Source organism: Strongylocentrotus purpuratus, unplaced genomic scaffold (assembly GCF_000002235.5).
Source record: "Strongylocentrotus purpuratus isolate Spur 01 unplaced genomic scaffold, Spur_5.0 spur5_scaffold_13, whole genome shotgun sequence".
Taxonomy (NCBI): Eukaryota; Metazoa; Echinodermata; class Echinoidea; order Camarodonta; family Strongylocentrotidae; genus Strongylocentrotus; species Strongylocentrotus purpuratus.
The window spans coordinates 5,953,245-5,972,478 of record NW_022145598.1 but is presented as its reverse complement, the minus strand read 5'-3'; the positions used below and the strand labels follow the sequence as shown (position 1 = coordinate 5,972,478).

Below are 19,234 nucleotides of genomic sequence, written 5' to 3'. Positions count from 1 at the left end.
TTGTTATGTCAATATCTGACAATTATACAGCAGTAGCTGGCGCTACATCACAACATAAAATTCGTGAGCGATAATAATCCTTAAAAAATTGGATCATGGCATCCAAAAAGGGTAGCAAAAAAGGCTCGAAAAAGTCGGTAAAGGATGTAGAAGAAGCAACTCCACCGGTGGAAGATAAAAAAGAAGAAGCAACAGAGGAAAATTCAGATGATAAGCAGCAAGATGCATCCTCACCAGAGGAACAAGAGCCTGTTAAAGTACCAACTCCGCCTCCAGAATACGACGAGCCAACTCTGGCAGAATTAATCGTAGAACAGTGAGGGAAATGTCTCCTATTCATAATTTCAATATTCTTTTAATGTATTAGTTGTCGGAAAGTATTCATTGAGTACATTTTGTTAAAAGTTATGATGTGAGATGGATAATGGACAATATCTAACCAAAATTACCTTGCTTAACTTTAGGACCTATAAATAATTTGTAGTGGTCCCACATATCAATTTTGATGATGTGACTGTAACGTGTGAGTGTGAGTGTTCTACGTGTGAGTATGGTGGTGTGACCAAAGTTCGCTTTCTCAAAAAAATCGGTAAGATTTCGAAAATCTGATATCACCAATGGAAAGAGGATCATAAAGTTAGCCAGCAACGATTTTTTGTTGTTGGAATGGGGTGCAAAATTATGAAAATATTGACAAAAGATTGGCAAATTTTGCAGTTATTTGCGTAGACCTAGGTCTATCTATGGTATGTTCCCAAAAATTATCAACTTACCAATAAGGGTCTGGAAATCTTCATTTTGAGAGCAGATATCCTCGAAATTGTAAGTAATGAGTGGTACAAGACCAGAATCAGAGCAACAAGACCAAGCTCTGTAATTGTTAGGTTTCTCCAATGGTAGGTTTGTCCAATAATGCCGAGTTTGTGCCACAGAACTTAGTCGAACGAGTCGATTATATTAATTTTATGTTATACGTTTTTATATATCTTTTTTTAAATTTTTTTAAATTTTAAGTCTTAATATAGTTGCAACACGCATAACTTACAAAGAAATTCAAAATGAAGCAAGGCACACTAACTTTTGTGCCATCTATTTTTGTTCTAGTAGTTGTGGTATTTGCCGTCAATATTTTTGCTCAAAAGCGCGTAGGTAGAGCACAATCTATTAGTAATGTTTTCCAGTATCGAGACGTACATAGTTTTGTTGATGAACGGCCTTCTCTGGCTGTGTTAGGCGGAATTGAAAAATATGAATTAAGGACCAGCTACGTCAATTGGATGTCCACACACGGACGAAATAAGAAAAACATTTTGGAAAGAAAAGGAACAAGTATACTTCTATTGATAATTATATTAGGAGGAGATTTTGAATTAAATCCTGGACCGGTGAAGTTTCCCTGCTCTGTTTGTAATCGGCCTGTTGCAAAGAACCATCGATCTGTGCAATGTGATCGCCAAGAATGCCATAAATGTGGAGGAATAACGTCTGATGAATATAATAACATACGGATACAGTGTCCTGATAGGAGAACGGTCTGGTTCTGTAATAAATGTGAAGATATGAACATTGTTTCTAATTCTGATCTATTATCCATGGACTTACCGATCAACAACTCTTTCTCTGCACTCTCTGATATAGATACATTATCCTTTGAAAGTCTTACTTCCTCGAACGAAGACCAGTGGAACCACACAAACCCACGATCACCTAGCCCTGTCCATTCCGGACCTAGTAAGTTGTCTCATAAGACTTGTAAGACACCACTCAAAATGGACAGTAACCCTCTCCCCTCGTTGAAACTCACAAAAATAGATAATACCTGGACAATTGTTGGGAAGGATGGAAAGACTAGTAAGAGTAAAACCCCAAGTCTCATCGATGGAAATACACCTAAACCTAGGCCAGACGCCCAAAAGCAGAAAGCCCACCGAAAGGTCACCGATCACATTGGAATTCAAATTGCAATTATAAATTGTCGTAGTATAAGGGGAAAAACTGCAGGTATTACTTCACTAATTGAAACTGTGAACCCTGATATCATTATTGGAACAGAATCTTGGCTGGACCCATCAGTTAAGTCGGACGAAATTTTCACTCCTCACCTTCAAGTTTTTAGAAAGGACAGAAATTTGCATGGAGGTGGCGTGTTTATTGCCATCAATGACTCCATTCCTTGTTTTGAAAGAACTGATTTGAGTACCGACTCTGAACAAATTTGGTGTCAAGCTACCCTTCAAGGCCAGACGCTACAGATAGGAAGTTTTTATCGCCCACCTGACTCAAAAGTCGCACCTCTCCAGGACCTGGACTCACAACTTTCTAAAATAAACTCTTCGTTGCGCTCCCCACTCATCATCCTTGGCGGCGGTTTCAACGTCCCGGGTGTAGACTGGTCAGACGGAACACAAAGTGAACCTAAAGGTGCCCTCCAGGATGCCCTAGCTCAAGTTCTTATTAATAATCATTTGTCTCAAAAAGTCCCCTTTCCTACTAGACGTGACGAGACAAATGGTACAGAAAACACCCTTGACCTGTTGTTAACTTCACATCCAGACTTAATTTCTGAAGTCTCCTCTCGTACTGGAATTAGCGATCATCTTGTCATCCTAGCAAAACTTCATACTAAGACCACGGTTCCTCCAAAACCACCCCGCAGAATTCCCCTTTGGAATAAAGTAGATAAAGAAGAATTCAAAGTCCGGGCAAGACAGCTTGGTGAAAATTTCTTCAAGCTTCAACCAGGCACTAGATCCGTAGAAGAAAACTGGACCCAGTTAAGAGACACATTAGAAATTATTGTAACAAATGATGTTCCCCACAAGACTGTAAAGGGCCGAGCACGTACTCCATGGTTTACATGGAAATTAAAACGCCTATGTAACAAAAAGGAGAAGCTATATATTCAAGCCAAGAGAAGTGGTGCACAACGTGATTGGGACAAATTCACCAAAACAAGAAAGCAGATCGATCGTACCATTAGAAACGCCCACAGACAACATGTCTCTTCAATCCTTGAGGGTAACAAACCGAAGGCCTTCTGGAGGTACGTCAAATCAAGACGGACAGACAACACCGGTGTCCAGATGCTTAAGGTAGAAGGCAACCTAATCTCCGAAGATCTGGAGAAAGCTGAAGCTCTCGCCAACCAATTCCAAAGTGTATTTACCCGTGAAGACAAGTCACTGTCATCGCTCCCTGACCTTCCACCCAGCCCTTTTCCTGATATGCCTCCCATCCGGGTTGACGTTGAAGGTGTAAAGAAGTTACTACTTAACATCAATGTAACGAAGGCTATCGGCCCGGACCAGATCCAGAACCAAGCTCTCAAAATTGCAGCAGAAGAACTAGCTCCCATCTTGCAGTTCATCTTCCAACAGTCGCTCGATTCTGGTGGTCTCCCACTGGAAAGGCCAATATCACTCCACTTTTTAAGAAGGGCTCTACCACCGACCCAGCAAATTACCGCCCTATTTCACTAACGAGTACCTGTTGTAAACTTTTGGAACATATTATTGATAGTAACCTCATGAGCCACCTTAGCGAACTAAATATTCTTGCAGAAAATCAGCACGCCTTTAGGAGATGCAGATCATGTGAATCTCAACTTATTTTGACAATTAATGACCTGGTCAAAGAACCTGGATGAAAAAGCCACCACAGATTTGATAACACTTGACTTCTCTAAAGCCTTTGATGTCATCCCCCACCTGAAATTACTTCACAAGCTAGATTATTATGGAATCGGTTCAGATAACTTAAGATGGGTGACAAATTTCCTTCCAAAACGACTACAACGCGTATGTGTTAACGGAAAACATTCCGACTGGAAGCCAGTTCTAAGTGGAACCTCACAAGGAACTGTGCTCGGTCCCCACTTGTTCTTGCTCTTCATAAATGACATTCACAACAAAGTCAAAAGCACCACTAAGCTTTTTGCAGACGATTGCATGCTGTACCGTCCAATTAAATCAGTAAACGACGTGGACATCCTGCAACAAGACCTAGATGCAATGGTGGAGTGGTCTCAGAAATGGGGCATGAAATTCAACCCAAAAAAGTGTGAATCAATGCGTGTCACCAGGAAGAAGAAACCGGGTAAATCTTCATACAACCTCCTTGGTGTCACCCTGGAAGAATGTAAGCAGACAAAGTACCTTGGTGTTGTGATCTAGAACGACCTCCGATGGAATGGCCAAACTCACCTCGCAACAACAAAAGCTATAGGAGTATTGAGTTTTCTGAGACGCAATTTTCATCACTGCTCAACTTCCATAAAGGAGAAACTCTACCTCACCCTCGTTAGACCACACTTAGATTACGCAGTTGGTGCTTGGGACCCATACACAGCTAAGAACATTTCTTCTATCGAACGAGTCCAGAGGCAGGCAGCCCGTTTTGTCACAAGCACATATCAGAGAGAAGCAAGCGTCACCCTCCTTCTAAATTCTCTTATATGGAACTCTCTCAGATGCGAAGCTCACCATCTAAGCTGTTTCCACAAAATGGCCAGCTGGACATAGATGCCCAAACACACATTAAACCTAAACCAGATCGTAGCAGACGCGGGCACTCAAGTCAGTTCGAAATACCATTAACCAGATTAAAGGAAAAAAACTCTTTTTTCCACGTACAACCAGAGCATGGAATGATCTCGATTCGACATTAGTATCCCTGACTGACTCAGCAAAGTTTAAAGTAGCACTCCTTCCAAAATAAGTCCACCCTCTGCGAACAACCTCCAGTTTAAATTCCACTAGGAATCTTTTGGAGGAACAACAACCAAGTACCAAGTACCGACTGGCTGTATGATATTTTGCCTTGCAAATGTCGTAATACGGATAATGCAGCAATAGAGAAGTTGAGAGCAGCTTGAGTGTAGGTTGGGTGATGAGCCCATTTATTGACTAGATCAGCATATATCAGCGGTAAAAGAAAACCCCAAGGTCTCTGAAGATACAAGCCGGAGCAGTCCCAGCTAGACCACACTATAACAGCTTCCAGCAAACCTTGCTAGCATGTCATTTCTTTCAAAGGTGTAAAAAGAAACAAGGGCGTTGCACGCTAAACAGACGGCCCGACACACGCATAACCTCCTTCGCCCATGACAAGATGCAATGTGTACCTACGTATCTGCTATGTCAGGCAGATTCCAGCGCCCACATACAAAGACCTATCACAATTCTATAAACAAAATATCCTTCCTCTTTTTGCTATTCTTGTACAAACACCTTTTGAATGAAGTAAAAATTAGTTATTACACATTATATGCAATCTTATTCCTTTTTTACATAGACTCACAATATAACAATTCTTCCTTAAGATAACAAAACGAACTTATAAATCGAGGAACTACATTTCATTCTCCGTATTTTTAACAACAGTTTTATGCAAATTTGACAAATTCATTTGCATAAGAAAAAACACGTATAAATCCAATTTCCTACATTTTCCCCACTTGGAAATCTTTTGCCCACAAAAGAATAAAATGAATTACAGGTAAATTTCAAGTTCATCTCTGTTTACAAACATACTTGTATATGATATACATTATTATACATTGCTTTCCATATGTTATACACATACCAGTTTTGTTTATATATACATGTAGTTTACATTCCAAAACACTCTTAATACAATTTGCTGCACTCAGATGACCTGGAAATAATCTGTAATCCAATATTAATACCTGTATGCAAACATCTGATAAAACGATATTCTTTTTTTATGCATTTACACATACAAATTTAAATGCCAATAGAATAAGCATACATATGCAAAGTATCATCAAAACAGTGATTTTCTTCTCTTCTTCTCACATACCCTATAGTTGACATACATTGTTTCAATACTCAAAGCTAAACTCCATATTCATCAACTCCACAAAATACATAAGGTATTGAATTTGAACGCAAATATTTCAGCAAATACGAGTCAAACCTGTCATAAAGAAAAATGCCTTATTTTGTTTCTAGGCAAAAAGGATAGGAAAGGGTAGAATATGTATAAACCTAACAGGTCCAAGCTCTTCCCTGCTTGTTTCAGGATACAAACTTCAATTCTCGACAATGCGCTACCTAATTGACGATCTGGGTAGATGATGAGGATTACTGTGAGCTCCCTTGGACGATCTACTTGATCGCCTTGACCAGGTATCTCCTGATTTATAGTTACTTGTGCCTCTTCTCTTTCAGGTTGACTGTCGAATATCCATTTAAAGTCATTCTGATCATCCTCATCACTACTGTCATCATCTTCATCACTACTTGAGTCACTTTCTTCGACATCATTCTCCTGATCATTATCAATATTGTCTCTGCCATCATCTGGTAGTACTTCATCTAGTTCATTTACTTCTGCTCGAGGATCCAAAATCAACCTTCTACGATTCACCCATTTAGGTACTCCTCCCATGGTAGGTCGTATCTTGAAGAAATCATTCTCATCATTCTTCTTGACAATAACGTAAGGTATCTCATAGAATTTGTCTTCTAGCTTGTGTCTCTCAGTGAAAGCATTTTCTTCAGGAGCACTCTATCCCCAACTTCCAATGCAGGATTAGTGATGTGATCATCTTGCGCTCTAGCTGCCTTATCAGCTGCTTCACTCAGTCTATCTGAAACAATCTGGTAGGCCCTGTCGATCAAGTCTGCTTGTGTCTGGATATAGTCTTGTTCCCATTCATTGGACACATGGTTCAAAAGTTGATCAATAGGTAGGGTCGGCTTCCTAGCAAACATCAAAAAGTAAGGTGAGACCCTGGTTACCTTATGAGGGGTGGTATTGTAGATGTAGACAATATGCTGCAAAAGTTCTGGCCATCGACGTTGTTCCCCTGGTTCTAGAGACCGAATCAGCCCACACAACGTCTTGTTAAAACGCTCGCACTGACCATTACCAGCAGGGTGGTATGCTGTAGTGCGTGATTTCTTCATACCATACAACTTGCAAAGTCCCAGAATAATCGCATTCTCAAAAGACCTTCCTTGGTCGGAATGGATTCTTCCTGGAATACTGTGTAAACCAGGAATCACGCAAAGTCTTGGCCACTGTCAACGCTGTCTGATCCCTGCAGGGCACTGCTTGGCAATACTTGCTAAATACATCTGGGATTACTTACACATCCTTGTAACCACCTCTGCCCTTATTCAGCTTCAGAAAGTCAACAGCTACTATCTCCTGGGGCCGAAATGCAAGTAGATGCCTTTGGGGAGGGCAGATAGCTGGCGTAGGTACCTTTGACATAGTACATCTGTAACACTTCTTGATGTAAAGTCTTACTTCCCCACTCATTCCTGGCCAATAGCATCTGTCTCTCAGTAGGTTCACTGTTCTGTCCACTCCTTGGTGGCCCCATCTGTCATGAGTCAAATTCAGCATGGTTTCTCTCAACACTTGGGGTACTAACAACTGTCGTACCTTGCCAAGAATGGCGTCATCCACCTCCCTATACAAAACCCCTCGATATTCTCAATATCGTGACCACTGTCTCAGCCATCCAGATAAACACGGCATCGAGGTATCGAAGTCCTGACCAGGCGTCCATCCCTTCTTCCACAAACGCGAGACCTCTTGAAGAACTTCATCTTTCTCTTGGAGATCCGCAAGCTCAGCATAGCTGTAAGAGGGTAATACATTGACTCTGTGCTCTTCACTAACCCTTCTCACCTCAATCTTCTGACGTCCACTCAAAGAAGATTGATCATTCTTGGGTAGCTCCGTAGAACATGTCACCTCACTTAGCACTGATGCGACTTCTGCACTTGACATGTCTTCTGGTCTCCTACTAAGAGCATCAGCGCATCGATTACTCTTACCTGACCTGTACTTCACCTCTATATCAAAGGGTGCCAGTTGTGCGACCCATCTGGACTCAGTGGCTCCTAACTTCGCTGAGTTTAAATGCGCCAAAGGGTTGTTATCTGTCAACACAGTACAGTGAGCTCCCATGAGATAGGGTGCAAACTTTTCCGTCACAGCCCATTTAAGGGCAAGTAGTTCAAGTTTGAAACTGCTCAAGTCTGCATAGTTCTTCTCTGCCCCTCGCAAACTCTTGCTTGCGTATGCGATAGGATGGGGTCGACCATCATCTCCTTTCTGAAGTAAGCATGCCCCTAAGCCTTTCAGGGAAGCATCCGTTTCCACGATGAAGTCCTTGTCAAACTTGGGGTAGGTAAGCACTGGAGCACTAGTAAGTCGCGACTTCAAACTTAGAAATGCATCTTCTTGTTCTTGTCCCCACTCAAAGTCTGTCTTGCTGCTTTTCCCTTTCAGAGCAACCTTATGAAGAGGACCAGCCATGTGAGAGAATCCTTCCATGAAGCGACGATAATAGGATGCTAATCCTAAGAACGATCTAACTTCCTTGCCATTCTTTGGTCGTGGCCACTCCTGAACTTTATTCACCTTTTCAGGATCTACCCTGACTCCTTCACTTGTTACTACATGTCCAAGGTACTTGACTTCTTGGCGGAAGAATTCACACTTCTTGCCTTTCACCTTGAGTCCGTTCTCTTTAAGTCGTGTTAAGACCAAGTCCAACCTCTCCAAGTGCTGCTCAAGAGTAGAAGAGAACACCAAAATATCATCCAGATACAATATAACTTGGCTAAGATTAAGATCTCCCAGTATATACTCCATCGTTCTCTGAAATGTACCTGGACTATTACATAGTCCTTGGGGCATCCTGGTAAACTCGAAAAGTCCCCAAGGAACTCGGAAAGCCGTCTTGTCCACTGATGCGGGGTCCATCACTACTTGGAAGTAGCCATGTGCTAGATCCATTGTGGAGAAGTACTTGGCATCTGTCAGTGCATCCAAAGTTTCCTCTATCCTAGGTAATGGAAACGAATCTCTTACAGTGCGTTCATTAACCTTCCTGTAATCAATGCATAATCTGAGTGATCCATCCTTCTTCTTCACAAGAACAATGGGGCTTGCATACAAACTCTTTGATGGGCGGATTATCCCTTGATCCAACATTTCCTGGAGCATCTTTTTAACATCATTGACCAATGTTGGGGGTATGCGCCTGTAAGGGAGCCTTATCGCAGGTCCTTCTGTCATCTGTATCACGTGAGGCACAACACTGCATTCCCCTAAATCAAAGCTTCCTGATAAAAACACTGAAGCATGCTTGTTGAGCAACTGTGTCACCAACATCTTAGCTTCGCTGGAAAGTCCGTCCAACTTGACTCCAGTAGGAAGATTTGGAAGACCGTCATCTGTTTCCTTAATGTCAATATCCGACATTACACTTTCAGATACCTTGTCATCTTCTGCTTCTTCTGCAACCACATCACGAACAGAAACCAATATCTTGTCCTCCTCAAGGTCAAGATAAACCTCTTTCCTTCTTTGGACCATTACTGCTTCTGCTACCTGAGTGTGAGATGGTAAATGGATAGTGTTCTCTGATCTGTTGGCCAGCAGCACTTCCACCAATTTTCCTTCTGTTTCTTGGCATCCTTCTATGGCATTGATTGCATAGACTGGGCATGTCGTATCTCTCACCAAAATCTCTCCAATTGGTGAAGGATGACCATCCGTCTCTATTTGACATCTGACCCTTCTTATGCTAAAGGGTTGGAGGACTTCAACACACCCAGTCTGTACAGGGATAGGTGAACAGGAGGCCGCTGTTCTCTCATTCACTTTCTGCTTCGCAGACTTCAGAACATCAATTAACCCTGACGGACCGATAGTGTCAAAGATATTACACCCTATCAGGAAAGGATACTCCGGTGTAGTTGCTGTTGCATTGTGGTATGCCCTGTCCACTGCAATCATAAAACTTCCAAGGAGGGAATGTCCTTCCAGGTGTATTGGGACTTCGATGTAGCCTTCAATTGGGATATCTATCCCACCAATTCCCACGATATCTAAAAATAGTCCAGACATTGAGTGCAGCTCCCCCAGATGTACCTTCAGCTGTTCATGGTATACAGAAGCGGGTATTATGGACGTTTCCGCTCCTGAATCTAGTTCACATCCTATGTCCAAGCCCCCGATGGTCACCACCGACTTTGGACTTTGTGATACAAGTCTCTTTATCAATGGATCTACTGACCCCTCCTTCTGACCTTGGATCAAACTGATGTTTGCTTGAGAGTTCTCTCGGGTGTTCTCTGTACTCTTGTTTAAGGGACAGTCCTTCTTAAGATGCCCAGGCATCTTGCAAGAAAAGCACCTTCTGCTAGATGAACAATCATTCCTGTGATGGCCCTTCTCACCACAGTTGTAGCAAACGAGCTTTCTTCCTTGCCATTCCTTCTGTCCACCACTGTATTCCTTCTGTCCACCACTGTTCCTTTGTAAACTCTTTACAGCCTTTACTAATTCACTCACTTGTCTCGTTAAAGAAGATAGGTCGTCCTTCAGTTCTCTGACTTCATTTCTCTCTGTAGTTGAGGGGGTTGCCACCAGTGCTTCCTGGACTTTCACTTTTGTTGAGGGCTCCTGATCCCTGAAAAGATCCAACACTTCCTCACGCATTTCCAGGAACTTTTTTCCTTTAGAGGCCATCTCTATTCGTCGCAGTTCTCTCTTTATCCAGTGTCTCTCACTCCCCGTACAAAGTTTTCCTTTAGAGAACTGTCGCGAAGAAGCTCAAGGGCCCTCCGCTCATCTGTAGAGGAGGCTGCCTTTTCCATGCGTGAATACAGTCGCATCAATACATGACTATAATCAGCAAGACCTTCACCTTCTCTCTGGATTCTCGTGTGAAATTCAGCACTCAGTGACTGAACAGATTCTGCAGGTCCAAACAGTGAATTTAGCACATCTACTAGCTGATCAAAGTCCTCTCTTACAGACAGATCCCTGCACAGAACCTCTTCCTTCACGACACCGACAAGATGATCGATCAATGCTTGAGCCTTGTCTTTCCCTTCAAGCCTGTACCTCTTGGCATAAACAGCAAAATCATCCAGCCATTCCTTTAATGAAGGTTCACCTGGGGCTCTTGGGGGACCTTTATATTTCTGTAGTTTAATCTTTGGTGCAGGAGTTGTCTGTCGTAGAGATAGTCCTTGCATGACACCTGTCAACGCCTGCAGCATCTCTGCCATATTCGTATCTTCAGCCATCGTTACAAAGGCTAAATGAAACTAAAACTGCAAGTACAAGTTAGTATACAATTGGCAAAAATTGACTATGTTTACAACTAAACGTACACCAATACTTGTCACTGCAACAAATTAATATTGCATGCAAAAAAAACTTTGACTCGTTAAAGTCCTGTGACACTCCAAGTGTCTTTCTTGACCAAGGGGTTTTCCTCCTTCAGCTGATGAACTCAGTCGTATAAATCAGCTGTAAACCCCCGTGCGTGAAGCTAGGTCTTCTTGTTTTTATTACTTTTTTAGATGCAACGCGCACGCACAATTGGACATCAAATTTTAAGATCGCGATATCTCTGAAATCCTTCTACTATAAATTTTATAGTTGAACCAATTGTAGTAAAATACTTAGCCGTCCATTTGATATTAATTAAAATAAATACATTTGTGTAAAATATGAGGAAACATGGATCGAATATCACATTTTCTAATATGTTCTAAAATCTGTGGTCACCCCTTCATACTGAGTGGACATCATTTTGGTAAAGTCTCTGCAGCTCTGCTCAGATTCAGAGGCCCGTTTCTCGAAACCAACGACAAGAAAGTCATACTCACAACTTTATCCACCAACTATGGAGATGCCTCTGATCTTCCTCACTCCTAAGCCGTTTCACGAAGAGCTTACTACTAATTATTAGTATTACTGACATCTTGAAATTGTTACTAAAACTAAAAGATGATGATAATGATAATGATTTTACAGTGTGGAAATAAACATTTAGACATAGGCCTAGGGCTATAATTAATTTAATTACAAAAAATATTTGTAATTGGTTTTGTTGTACAGAAAAAGGAATTGTTAGGACGGAAGTAGAGAAGATTACAAAAGAGAGAGAGAGAGGTATCAATTCGTGTGTAGAGTCCTGAAAGGACTGGTGAATGAGGACATACCAGTTTATGAATGTGGAGAGGGAGAGAGAATGTAGGGTTCAACGTTCCTAAACACATTGACTGTCACATGACGAACAGTAGAGCCAATCACTTTCTCTCAGCGTTCCTAACCTGGTTCACCAGTCCATTTTAGGATTCCACACCTGGTCTGCATGGCCGTAGGTTATGTCTATTGCTAATAATTTTCTTTATTTACTTCATAGCTATGAAGGAGAGAAGGTACGTGGTCTCTATGACAATGAGGGCGTGGCTTACTTCAGTGGCGGACATTGCTATAAGGTGAGAACATTGATACTAGGTCACTTTTTCAAACCTCCAGGAATCTCTTGCATAAATTGCAATAATTTTACAACTTCAAAATTTAACTGTAAATGGTCTCATGTTATTGTCATTATTGTAAGTGAAATCTTGTTTTATTTTATAGTCCTGTTTGATTGTTGTTTATTGTTGTGTTTAATTGTTGTTTATTTTTGTGTTTAATTGCTGTTTATTGTTAAAATCGGTTTCAGGATCACATCTACCGGAGTGTTGGCTCAGTCAGTAGAGCGTCCGCCTCACAACCGGGAGGTCGTGGGTTCGAACCCCGGCCGCGTCATACCAAAAGACGTTAAAAGATGGGAGTTGTTGCTACCTTGTTTGGCGTTCAACAATAAGGGATAGAGCAACGTCGATCTGGCGCTGCTCAGTGGCTGCCGGGCTCACGATCAATTGGGCAAAAAGAATTTACGTTTCGGTGTAATAAAATTTGGAGTGGACTATTGGGCTATTATTATTATTATCTACAAAATGTAGGTGCTCTAATGTAGGTGTAGATCAAGAAGCACGTAGCCTGAAGTTGCAAATTGAATGTGCTCATCAAGCTAGTATGCTGCTTATGAAATAGATCTTTGCCTTGTCTTAGAAAGAGTAAAGATTGATCCGGGATGATAATGAGTCCTCAAGTCAATCACAAACATAGAAACTCCTCTCGTTTTAGTAGAGTATTGAAATTGATATTAAGTTTTGAATGAGTTGAATCATTCACAACTCTGTATAAGATGGGGCCTTGCATGGTATCAGTATTATCTATATGTAATGAATAAATAGAGTGTTTAGCAGGAATATCTTAATACCATTTAATCAGACAATAACACTCATTCAAGGAAATAATCTGATACTTTCCAGTATTACTGATTAGTACATGTATCTAGTAATTACTAATTATTTTGTACATTTGATTGTTTTGTTTTCTTAGGGTCAGTTTTCACAGGGGTTGATGCATGGCAAGGGAACATATGAATGGGCAGATAAAGTCAAATATGAGGTAAGTCAACATTTTCTTAAAATTTGTCTAAAGAACAGAATCCATGGTCCTATCTGTTTACTTAAACCTGATTTTAATTTGAAATATTTTGCTTATTTTGTCACCCCTGATATATGAAATTAAATTTGAAATTATATTTTTTGCAACCTTTTCCAACTTGAATATATAGGAACATAGCCTCTCATTTGCATTCAGTGTGGTAGATAATAGGGCTGTTGTTTCATCAGTAGTCCAACATTTTTGTTTGTTTTTTTAAGTGATATTTTATTTGGTACTCAAAACAATTTAACATGATATAATATAATACAGAGTTGTGACATGATTAATAAAAACAATATTATAAAAGCATTCTATTACATCTTGTAAAACATAACATAGGAAGTCCAACCTTGGTATTTGAATTCCATATTATACATTCAAAGTAATTGTGTCGTTTGTTTATACAGGGGGATTTCAATTTGAATGAGATAACAGGTAAAGGTACGTATACGTGGCCTGATGGGAGTATGTATGAGGGAGAGGTAGAGAAGGGGCGTCGTCATGGTCATGGTACATTCCGCTGTATGTCATCACCTTCATCATACACAGGACAATGGCATCAAGGTCTTAGACATGGCACAGTAAGTATACATAAAGACATGATACATTAATTACATTTGCTTTATAGCGCCTAACACTCGCTTTATCGCGCCTAACACTCGCTTTATCAGAAGTCTCTAAAGCGCTCTACAATAATGCAGCATAATTACCCTGGCTTTTGCAATAATGATAATATATAGTACATATATACATAGTTTTTTTTTTTATATATACATTTTTTTTTTTTTTTTTTCTTCCCCCGTAGCATGAGAGTAATTTTAATTGCTTCATTCTTGTAATTAAGTGAAATTTTATTCGTTATTGTATAATTGTGTTAAGTGGGGGCACGCAACAAGAGTCCTATCTCGCACCCCAGGGCAACGTGTCTGACACGGCCGGTTGTAGCAACTACTTCGAAGATCAAGAGTAAGATTGAGAATAATAATAATTTAGACTTAGACTAAGAGTAATATTAAGACTACGATTAAGATAAAGACCAACATAACATAGTGAAAATGCCCAATAGAGCAGCATCCCAGAGCAATTCCGCTGATGGACCCCTCTCACGACCAGCCCTGACAGTGCTATCATGGAACGCCGAAGGTATATCAGATGCCAAGGAGGAAGTCCTTGCACATATTTGCAAACAAATGAACTGCGATGTGCTATGTCTTCAAGAGACTCACCGCGGCAGCGACAATCCACGGCCCAAGGTCAAGGGTATGAAGCTTGCCATCGAGCGGCCACATCGCCAATATGGAAGTGCTATCTTCACGAACAAGAAGATCAGACCGGACTCTACATCTTATACCCACAATAACGACATCGAAGTGCTGAATGTGACAATCAAAGGACTAACGATCTCCTCCATCTACAAGCCACCAAACATCAGTTTTTCGTATCCTTCCACCACTACCAATAGGCATATTGTAATTGGCGATTACAACAGCCACAGCACACAATCGGGATATAATACCACTGGAGATGATGGAGCACTAGTTGAAACATGGGCCCAAAACAACGACCTAAAACTAATCCACGATGCAAAGCTCCCAAAGTCTTTCGCCAGTGCCCGCTGGAAGAGACGTTACAACAGGATCTAGTTTTCTGCAGCAGGCTGCTTGCTCCCACCAGTCGTAAGTTTGTAGCTGAGCCGATTCCAAGATCCCAACACCAACCCATCGGTATTCAACTGACTGCAGTTATCGCACCAAACAAGACCCCTTTCAAGCGCAGGTTCAACTTTGCTAAGGCAGACTGGCCTGCTTTCACCGAACACCTTGATCATGCCTTAACACATCTCCAAGCAGATCCAAAGAACTATGAATCCTTCATAGATATAGTCAAGAAGCTGTCACGTAGACATATCCCAAGAGGCTGCTGCACGACATACATTCCAGGCATCGATGAGGAATCAAGTCAGCTTCTGGCAAACTACACCACAGCCTATGACACAGATGCCTTCTCAGAGGACACCATCAACCTTGAAGAAGAGCTCATATCAAGGAAATCTCAACGACATAGGCAGATGTGGCAGCAAATTATTGAAACAACCGACCTAAGACACAGCAGCAGGAAAGCGTGGGCCACCATACGCAAGCTCGGAATTGACAGCACCAGAGCTCAACAGCATTTTAATGTTACGGCAGACCAAGTAGCAAATCAACTGTTGAAAAATGGAAAGGCCCCCAAGACGACTAATTCACACAGGCACAAACTACCTGGAGTTGACCAGAACATGTCTCTTTTCACAAGACCCATTTCTGAAGAAGAACTACAGAAAGGTATCTCCACGCTACGGTCAACAAGGCGGCAGGCATCAATGACATCAGATCGGAGCAGATCAAACACATGGGCTCTGTAGCACAGATATGGCTGCTAGACATGTTTAACAACTGCATCGAGAACACCTGTGTCCCAAAACAGTTGCTCCGAACCAAAGTCGTCGCTATCCTCAAGCCAGGAAAGGACTCGAACGAAGCCAAGAACTTTCGACCGATCTCGCTCCTGTGCCAAACATACAAGCTGCTTGAACGCCTTATTCTCAATAGAATTGGGCCTCACGTTGACAGCCAACTAAACTGTGAGCAGGCAGGTTTCCGACCAGGAAAATCCACCACGGGACAACTTCTCAACCTAACCCAACACATCCAAGACGGTTTTCAGAACAACCTCATCACAGGTGCAGTATTTGTGGATTTATCTGCGGCTTATGACACTGTCAATCACCAAAGGCTACAGACAAAACTTCATGACATCACAAATGACCTCAAACTCACCAGATTCATTCAGAAGATGATGCAGAACAGACGCTTCTTTGTCGAACTTGATGGGCAGAAGAGCAGATGGCGGAAACAGAAAAGCGGTCTCCCCCAGGGTGGCGTCCTGGCGCCAACACTCTACAACATCTACACTGCTGACATCCCTTCAACAGAGAACACTCGAAACTTCATCTATGCAGATGACACCTGCATCACAGCCCAGCATAGTACCTTCGAAGCTGTTGAACTCCATCTCAACACAGCGCTCGCAAACCTTTCGGAGTACTACAGGGCAAATTACCTACGGGCAAACCCATCCAAGACTCAGGTGTGTGTTTTCCACTTGAAGAACAAGGAGGCAAAGAGAGAACTGAAGCTAAAGTGGAACAATGTGTAGCTTAACCACTGCGAGTATCCGGTGTATCTAGGTGTCAAACTCGATCGCACTTTATGCCCTCTGCATGTCATCCGCAGAATATGCTTGCCCAGTTTGGAGCACATCATCCCATGTGAAGAAGCCTGACACCACACTCAATAACACATATCGAAAGATAACAGGCTGCCTGAAACCAACAAAAGTTGAGGAGATATATCACCTCGCTGGCATTGGATCTCCTAACCAAAGACGCACTAACACCTTCCTAAAGGAACGGATGAAGCAGGCGACAGATGACAGACACATGCTACACGGATACTTACAACCCCACAAACGACTTATATCCCGACACAGCTTCCTCGATTCTGTCCCACCACCTGAACAGAATCCTCCACCATCAGCCAAGCCCGTACTCATCAAAGGGCTTAACCTGAAGTGGCCGGAGTGGCAATGCCTAAATCGAATGCGGACAAGAATGGGGCGGTGTAAGGTCAATATGGCAAGGTGGGGCTATGCCCATGAAGGAGATACTCTCTGCGACTGCGGAGAGACTCAGACGATGGACCACATCTTGCAGTGCGGCGGAATGGGTTGCACAGATGAAGACCTGGCCCTTGTTAATGAAGCAGCCATTGCAGCAATCGGGGGATGGAAGAATTTAATTTAATTTAATTTACTTTTAATTAAGGAACTTTACATAACTATCTTGATCAAAGGAGACATGAACGAACGAACGAGCAGTGCAGCTGTCACATGCTCTGCGTTTCAAGGAATAAATTCCCACCAGGTCCCCTATTTGCTTCACCTAGGTGGAGTCTGACAAATGTACATGTAGATCAATGCTTGCCAAAGGACATACATGTACATGTATTAGTGGCGCGGCGGGACTTGAACTGCAGACCTTGTGATCGACAGTCCGGCGATGTATCCACTCGACCAAGACCCCTCTACATTAGGCATGGTTCAGTGTCTACTCTATTGTTTGTTGTTTCTGCACAACCTTTCTCACCCTATCAACTGGTTTGGACTGACTCACAAATCTCATGTGTAATTGACTATGTGTAGTCCAATCCAGCCCCGTCTAGGAATTCGTAGCATACCAATATCTAGTTGCCTGATCAAAAGCACGTAATGAGACTGAAAACTACTGAAAATGGCACCCATGGTTCACCTGAGAAAGACTGGGGCAGTGGCTGATTGTAGGCGATGGCAAAGCAGTCAGAACTATCCAACAAATACTTCACCCTTAGGAGCAGAAAGACATTTTCTTGTCTCATATTCCTATATTAACTGTTCCCTTTAAAAACAAGAGTCAGTATAAAGTCATTCTGTGTCTCTGAGAAAGATTTAAAAAATATACTTTCAACTGCCAGATACTGAGACTTTTTTTTAAATGATAAATTGAACATAAATTGTCACATTTTATTTTACAGTGTGACATAATTGCTATTCTCATGTGAGTAATACAGTTTAGAAATGAGTCAGATTGTTTGAATTTGTCATTTGTATGTCTTCTTGTCCAGGGCATCATTCGCTATGACACAGATGGACTGTCCTTTTATGAGGGTGACTGGGTGAACAACAAACGTAGCGGATATGGTGTGAGGCGTTACCGATCAGGCAACGTCTATGAAGGAGAGTGGGCAAATAACAACAGACATGGACAAGGCATGATGAGATGGGTGGACCTTAATCAGTCTTTCAATGGACAATGGGATAATGGTGTTCAGGTAGGATTCTATTATTTAGATCTTCATCAGTCTAAATATATATGGTATTCTATAGTAATTTCCCCTTTGGAATAAAAAAAAATAACCTCCTCTGAAATGAGCTTTGAATTGAATTGGGATTGAATTTGAAATGAATTGAATGAATGCAACCAACTTACAGTTTTTAACTTTAAAAAAATAGAAGATGCACAGTAAAGGTAACCTAAATGAATAAATGATTCTAAGTTTAAAAGAATACTTGAAATTGAATATACCCCTATTAAGTAAACATTTCTAAATGCTTATTTCGATATTAGTAGGAACTGATTTTAGTTGTATTAAAACAAAATAATCAGGTGATTGTGGCATAAAGGCTACAATATTTAAACTATATAAAGCTTGGAGATGAGATGATCTAATATATATCAATTCTTGTGTCATTCCTCACAGCATGGTCATGGAGAGCATACATGGTACCTAAAACGTCTTCCTGGTTCACAGTATCCACTACGCAATCAGTACATCGGTGACTTTGTTTACGGTAAACGTCATGGTTACGGTGTGTTCCTCTATGCTAATGGAGCAAAGTACGAAGGAGAATGGAAGCATGATAAGAAGAGTGGTAGGGTAAGTACATTAAAATTCTGTCTACTAGTTTGGCCAGGGGGGGGGGGGGGGTTAGACCTCCCTGCAAGGTCACTGAAAGGTGGTTATCTCATCAAATCAGCTCTCAATTGAAGATGAAGTTGAGTTCTGGTCATGCGATTGCATTGTGAAAGAAAATGTGTGAAACCGACCAGAAAAGGTTGATCATCTAGCATATAAGAATTTGTGTGTATTGCAAGGTTCTGAAATCATCAAAATGATAAGAAATTTGGCCAAGTCTTGGTAAAGTTACAAACACTTGCACAGAAAGATGTATATGGGACTACATGAACACGTGGCGTAAAAAGCCGGCCCTCCGATTTTTACGATGTTACATGCATATTTAGAAGCAT

General features: G+C 41.5%; 1 protein-coding gene across 1 annotated transcript in view; it reads left to right on the top strand.

Annotated features, from left to right (window-relative positions):
- The first annotated feature begins 46 nt into the window (after positions 1–46).
- The window catches only part of LOC592857 (radial spoke head 10 homolog B), a 72,046-nt gene continuing 52,858 nt past the window's right edge, over positions 47–19,234 (top strand). Inside the window, exons 1-6 of the mRNA XM_030982770.1 lie at positions 47–316; positions 12,212–12,287; positions 13,243–13,311; positions 13,758–13,931; positions 18,051–18,257; positions 18,687–18,863. Coding sequence (XP_030838630.1) covers positions 96–316; positions 12,212–12,287; positions 13,243–13,311; positions 13,758–13,931; positions 18,051–18,257; positions 18,687–18,863 — 924 coding nt within the window. The 5' untranslated portion in view covers positions 47–95. The remainder of the gene's footprint in view (positions 317–12,211; positions 12,288–13,242; positions 13,312–13,757; positions 13,932–18,050; positions 18,258–18,686; positions 18,864–19,234) is intronic.